This window comes from Ipomoea triloba, chromosome 12 (genome assembly GCF_003576645.1).
Source record: "Ipomoea triloba cultivar NCNSP0323 chromosome 12, ASM357664v1".
Classification (NCBI taxonomy): domain Eukaryota; kingdom Viridiplantae; phylum Streptophyta; class Magnoliopsida; order Solanales; family Convolvulaceae; genus Ipomoea; species Ipomoea triloba.
In genome coordinates this window covers 17,324,761-17,331,542 of record NC_044927.1, presented here as the reverse complement: position 1 = coordinate 17,331,542, position 6,782 = coordinate 17,324,761, and the positions used below count along the sequence as shown (strand labels likewise).

At 32.5% G+C, this 6,782-nt stretch overlaps 1 protein-coding gene across 1 annotated transcript; it reads right to left on the bottom strand.

Annotated features, from left to right (window-relative positions):
- Nucleotides 1–1,452: 1,452 nt before the first annotated feature.
- LOC116000403 (probable aquaporin NIP5-1) lies at nt 1,453–6,356 on the bottom strand. Its single transcript, XM_031240482.1, has 4 exons — nt 5,564–6,356; nt 2,831–3,250; nt 2,527–2,588; nt 1,453–1,982 (listed from the first exon to the last, which is right to left on the bottom strand). The coding sequence occupies exons 1-4, from the start codon at nt 5,777–5,779 to the stop codon at nt 1,790–1,792; spliced, it is 891 nt and encodes a 296-aa protein (XP_031096342.1). The 5' UTR covers nt 5,780–6,356; the 3' UTR covers nt 1,453–1,789.
- Between the last annotated feature and the right edge of the window lie 426 nt (nt 6,357–6,782).

The following is a 6,782-nucleotide window of genomic DNA, read 5'->3' as shown; positions in this document are numbered from 1 at the left end:
GACACACTCTTGAATAGCCAACATCATTGCATCATTAGACCACTACTTGAGACACACGAGGAAGCAACATAGACAAGCACAGTTCAATCCCTTGTTTTCTTATTTCTTATCTTTTATACTTTGATTTTAGTTATCTGTTGCTCATTTACATTTCTTATATGCCATTCACCACACTCACCATCCTCACATGTCTCATAATATGTTCATTCGATTGAAAGCAATAGCATAGACTTACATCCACGTCCTTCCTTCGAGACCGACACTCGGGGAGTTGTAGACTCTTCGTTTTATCATAACATATACATACCACATCCATAGTACACACACAACATTCAACTGCTACCTAAACTGAAGCGTTGTCACCTCCCGAGTCCTCACTCCACAGGTCACCGTCTGCCCGTCTCTACGTCTCGCTGATTTAGGGACTAGGGCTTCCACCGGAGACTAACAAGTCTCTGAGAACTTACAACTAAGAAAGGTAGAAGAGACAACAAGAGAGTAATCTGAGACAGAGAAGAGTTTCAAACTCTCAAGTCTCAAACCAGATTACTGGAGAACAAAGAGAGAACTCAGAGAGGAGAGATTGAGAGAACTCTAGGTCAAGACTGAAGAGGTGTGACTGCGCAAATGAGTAGATCTGGAATCTTCTCAATATATATACTAGGATAATACGATGTCGTATATATGTGCGGTATGCAAACCCTAAGGCTCTATCGGATATTTGTGCGGGTTCGGGTAGCATTACTGGCCCCCAACCCGAATTCATTTACCCGCTTTGTCGCAACCGTCGGTTCGGGTGAGCAAATTCGTGTTTGGTTATCCACTTATCACGGAGAAGCAGGCCTCGGGTCGGTCGGGTTTCTCAGTTTGGTCGGGTCTTGCGCACCCCTAGTTTTTTGTACATTACCGACGTGGTATGTTATTCAAAAATTTTTTAAAGAAAAAAAATAAACAAACACATACCACGTCGGTTACTTGTTAAAAATTGACGTGGTATGTTACGTTAAAGAAAATTAAAAGTATATGATGTGGTATATCTTTATTATTTTTAAGGTATACCACATCCGTAGGGTGGGTATTGTTTAATAACCAACATGATATCCCTTGTTTCTTATATGTGTTTATTCAAAAATTTCAAAATAACATTCAACGTCGGTTTTATGTAATCGACGTCGTATGGTCTAAATAATTGACATTAAATTTTTTTTCCTGGCAGTGGCTAGTAGAAATAATATTTAACATAATGAAGGATCTTTCTTACATATGAGTATATGACGATATATTCCTTTCGAAGAGTAGGACAACAAATCTATAGCTCCCTATCTTGTATAAACAAACATTAAAATAAAGAGATACTGTAGAATAAATGGTTTGTAAAGGATCATGAAATCATGAATATTTCAAAAAAAAAAAAACTATTTGATTGATTGTAAAAAAGTTTTAAAAAATATATAATTATACACACAAATACTAGTATATATATTACAAAATTACAAATGTTTCTTTAAAGATTACAAGACTGTATTTCACAAGGGAAGCTATCATGCAGGGAGCGTATGACACACTCTAACCCCACTTCATTATTCAAACACACAACAAGAAATCAAAATGTAATGTTTGAACACCCAACAATGTGTATATAACATTGTTGTACTTATCAACAAAACAACACCACAAACACAAAACACACTGGTACTTGAACTCACATGTTTCAAGTTTGCTTAGCTTTATTCAATTGATATGCATATAGACAAGGAACCATTTGCAAAGGCTTCTAGGCCCTAGCTAGCTAGCGACGGAAGCTCCTGGGTCGACTTGTTGGTTCAACTTCTTCTCGCAGCTTTACCACCGTATAAATAGCTGCTCCTGCAACGGCACCAAGAGTGGGTGCCACTAAATATATCCAAATTGACTTGTAATTTCCTGCTGCAACTGCTGGCCCTAGAGTGCGTACTGGATTCATGGAACCACCGCTTGATGGCCTACAAACACAAATTTCATACTTTTAAGAATTAAATTATCCACAATTCCAAGATGGCAAAGATTTTGATTCACTAGATTTAAATATAAATGTTTTTTAAAAAAAAAAAAAAAAAACTCAAAACACACCATTCAATTAAATTTGGTTTATCGTTTTTACTAAAACAAAAACATTTTACCATTAGAATTATATTGCAAGCCCATTGCTCGAGCTTTGTAGAGGCAATGTAGGAGCTTTTGACAAGTATCGCATGTGTTAAACATGTTACACTTATTTTGCACGAATTTTCTTTCCTATATAGTTTGTCATTTTGCACCCATTTAATATAAATTTAACTATTTTAAAATTACACTCATCAAGTGTTTAAATATTTTTTTGTCACAAGTATTTTTAACTTAATTTTTTAATTACTTTTTTTTTTTTTTTTTTTGCAGTTTTAAAAAGATGGATCTTAGTACAAGACAACTTACATACTACAAACAGTGTGGATTTGCCCATTATTATTTGAGTATTGAAAAGTAACTTAATAAGAAATTTATATTTACCCAGCCACAAGGATGTTTAGCATAACTGTAGCTCCAACTGCTATGCCGGCCAATTCTCCCACCTAAATGAAATGATAATAAGAATGATTGTTTAGTGAGCAATTAGGAGGAGGAGGAAGAGGAAGAGGTAAAGTCGGAAGATTAAACAATTAGGGGTGATTTACTAACTGCAAAATTTTTAAAAACTGGAGAATTGAAGAATGAAAAACAAACATCTTTACCATTACAGTTTTCCATTTTGAAAACATAAAACAATTTTCAAAACTTTTAAAAACTGTTTTGTTAAAGTAAAAGGGTTACTTACTGCGCGTGTATCAGTAGCAACAGCGGTGACAACGAAGAGGAGATTAAAGGTAATGAGGAACTCAAGGGCAAAAGCTTGTCCAGTGCTAACTGATGGAACGGTGACACCGCCAGACAAGAAGGGGTGGAAAACGCCTTTAAGAGCAAAGGAAGCACATATGGATGCTGAAACCTGAGCTGCAATATAAGCCGGTACTTGCGCCCAAGGAAAGTGACGAAGGGCGGCAAATGCGATGGTAAGCGAAGGATTAAGATGAGCTCCAGAGATGTGGCCAGTCGATAAAATGATGATCATAACCGCTAGTCCAGCACAAGCCGCATTCCCAATCAACGACTCCGCACCATTGTACTTTTGGTTCACAATGGGTCCAGCTGTTGCAGCAAATATCAATATAAACGTCCCAACGAATTCTGCCCCAACCTACACAACCAATTGGAAGATAGATAACAATCATGCTTTCATGGATATATATATATATAATTCTAAAACTCCAGAGTTAATACCCAATTTAGTCATCAACTATACTGGTTTTTCTAGATTTAGTCTGACTTTTTGTGCTTAATTAGATCCTCAGCTTTGATAGTTTTATCCAATTGAGTCCTTCACTATTAGAATCAATGACTACTAAACCGAAAAAAATCACTATTAATTGATGATTAAATTGTGTAAAACTACTCTAACAGTTGACTAACTTGGGTAAAACTACTATAGTTGAGAACTAAATTGAGTATTAATAGATGTGAAATTACCAAACTATCTTAACAGAGGACTCAATTGAATAAAATCATCAAAAATGAAGATCTAATTAAGCACAAAAAATCGTTTAGGACTAAATCGAGAAAAATCACCACAGTCGATGACTAAATTAAGTATTAACTTTAAAATATAGTATTGAGAAAAATCACAATAGTCGAAGACTAAATTAGGTATTAACTCTAAAATATAGTATTGAACACATGCATTACATAATCATTTTCATGCATTATGTGATAAAGTGATAGTAGAAATAATATTTAATATAATGAAAGAATCTTTCTAATATATATATATGGTGAAATATTTCTATCAAAGAGTCGTAGACGACTAACCTATAGTTTCATATCTTGTATAACAAACAAATATTGAAATACAGAGCTATTATTGAATGAATGGCCGATAATATTATTTATATCTAAAAACTATGTAAGTGTGAAGGAAGGTTATACATTTTATTTATGTCTGTGTTTTCATTACATTTTTTGTTATACATTATACTATAAAAGTTATACTATACAATATTTTGAATATACCCCTACTATTATAACTTTCGTTATCTTTTTTATTATTGTTACCATGCACATACATCCACCATATATTTTCTTATCTTCTTTAATAATAATAATAATAATAATAATAATAATATACACATTGTTGGGGTTGGGGATTCAACCTTTTTGGGAGCAAATATATATGCACATTACATATTAAAGTTATATGTTAGTTATTTCCTAAAATATAAATATCAAATTTATAAAAATGTTTTACATTATTATTATTATTAACAATAATATAAATATCTAAAATTTAAATAAATTTTATCTTCAAAAAAATTTAAATAAATTTAAAATTGTAATATAAAGTATTAATATTAGGCACCTATGTTTGCGTATGAAAATATTAGTATTATATATATATAATACGGAGTAATAGTTATTTTAATATACCGTGCTATAATATTTTTTAATAATTATAATATATCTAAGATAAATTATTTACGAACAAGTCATCCCTAGTTGGCAAACTAGTTGCATTATCCATCTAATCCATCATGTCATAATGTGACCCACCCCCTATAGAAAATAATAGGTTAGGCAGGATGCAAATGTCAATTGCATATTTGTTTTGGTCCCTAATTTAGCCTCATTTCAATTTGGAAAAAAATAATGAGATTCTCTTTGTCTGTGCATGATCCCACTTCTCTTTTTCATAAATTGCGTGAAAATAAAAATTTCTCTAAAACGAAAGGCCTAATCACTAGTGGCACTTGATTTGAAACTTATGGATCTCAAATTTCAAAATTGACAATATTTTTATCAAATTATTTTATCACATGATAAATAATATATGACAAAAATTTGTGTGCTGAGTATCCGAGAGACGAGTCTGGTCGGGATAAAAATGTAATATTTATATCAAAAAACTGTATTATGATATTAATAATAAATAAAGCGTTTATTATTTATATTAGAAAATAAAATACTTTTAAAAAAAATGTAATCCATTTATATTTTGATTTAAAAATATTACAGAGTATATTTTTTCTCATAAGTATTATATTTTCTCTTATAAATAATAAAGATTTATCAACATTACTTATAAGGAAAAAACATAATACTTTTGATGAAAAATGTAATACTTTAACATCGAAATGTAAAAGTATTACATTTTTTCTTCAAAAGTATTACACTTTCTCTTATAAGTAAGAAACTTTTTATTTTTTATTAGTATTATATTTTTCAAATATTTATATTTTCATATTGACCTAACCTAACTCGTCTTACCGATAAGAATTTGTCAGACAATTTCATACAAGTGTGACACATAATATATATTTAATGTGTGGCAACTTTACGATTATATAAACTATATATTTATAAATTGATTGATACTTTAAAATATAATAGTACCGACTAGTATTCTGAGAAGCGATCGGTGATGAAAAATGAAAAATATAGAGAGGGTGTGAAAGTGCACCTTTCGGGTGAGCGAAATGTCCGGCGCGGGAAAATCGGTGAGACACGTGTGAGGTGCTCCCCACGTGGGAGCGTCCAAAGGGAAGCACTTGCATCGGGGCATTGACTTGCGATCATACGACATGGAGTCCACGTGGAGGGACGTGAAAAGCGGAGTGGGCGTGCCGGGAGTCGCCGGCGCCGACGCCGTCGGAGTTCCAGTTTCAGGCTCCGGCATTTCTCTCTTCCTTCAATCAAAGTCAGTAAAAGCAGTACAAACAAACTATCTTTTTTTTTTTATTTTTTTTATTTTTATTTTTTGGAAAAACGAAGCTGCAACTAACTGATTTGGACAGTGTTACATGATTTTCCGGTTTTTCTAAAGGCGCCGCTACAGGATCGTCTCCGTTACAGCCACACCGCTAACACCGAAGATAACGAACTAGAATTCTAAACCGGACATAGAAGATGAAAGATAGAGAAAATAAACTATTTTTTTTTTCTTTTTTTGGAAGAAAAAGCTAGAAAGCTGAGATAGATCGACGTTACATGCTGTTCTGGTTTTTATAACTGTGCGGCTAAGGAAGAAGAAGTTGGAAGAGATCCAGCCTAATGAAACGATACACTAATTATGACAACAAAATTGATTTTGTCGCCAGAGTTTCATGCAAGCTCGATCGATCAGAACGAAAACAAACTGGGCGTGATGTTATGGTTGAGGGAGGAATTGAAGAGCTTAGGGCGGCGATAACGGGAGAGATGGATAAATTTTTGATTAAGAAAGAGAGTGGTGAGTAGAACGTAGGGTGGAGAGAAGCGGGAGGAGAAATAATAATGCGGCAAAAGTATATAGTTGCTATATAGAAGGCTAGTCCACCAGTCGTACATCGTTGGAAAGTACTGAGAAGCCCCTTAGAAAATATATTTTCCTCTCCCTCATTGATTGAAAAGAAAGTAAAAAAAAAAAAAGAAAAAAAAAAGTCGACTTTAACTATTAATGCTATATATTTTCAAAAAAGTGCATCTAATTTGTTTTTTTTTCTTTTCTTATTTTTTTTTTGACAAAAAAATTGTGTGAGATTGACTCATGAATTCTTGTTCTTGAGACAAGTTAGGTATAGATAAAAATGTAATACTTATATTGCAAAGTGTAATACTAATCAAGAATAAAATGTTTATTACTTATATATGTTAAAATATAATACTTTTGAAAAAAAAATAATACTTTTAATTTTGATTTA

What these genes read in the sequence shown, in the direction of transcription:
- LOC116000403 (XM_031240482.1), bottom strand. Translation starts at nt 5,779, where the DNA reads ATGCCGGAGCCTGAAACTGGAACTCCGACGGCGTCGGCGCCGGCGACT. An exon ending in ACATTTCGCTCACCCGAAAG is followed by an intron (nt 3,251 to 5,563) that starts GTGCACTTTCAC and finishes TTGGTTGTGTAG; the next exon opens with GTTGGGGCAGAATTCGTTGG. An exon ending in CTAAACATCCTTGTGGCTGG is followed by an intron (nt 1,983 to 2,526) that starts GTAAATATAAAT and finishes TTGTGTTTGTAG; the next exon opens with GCCATCAAGCGGTGGTTCCA.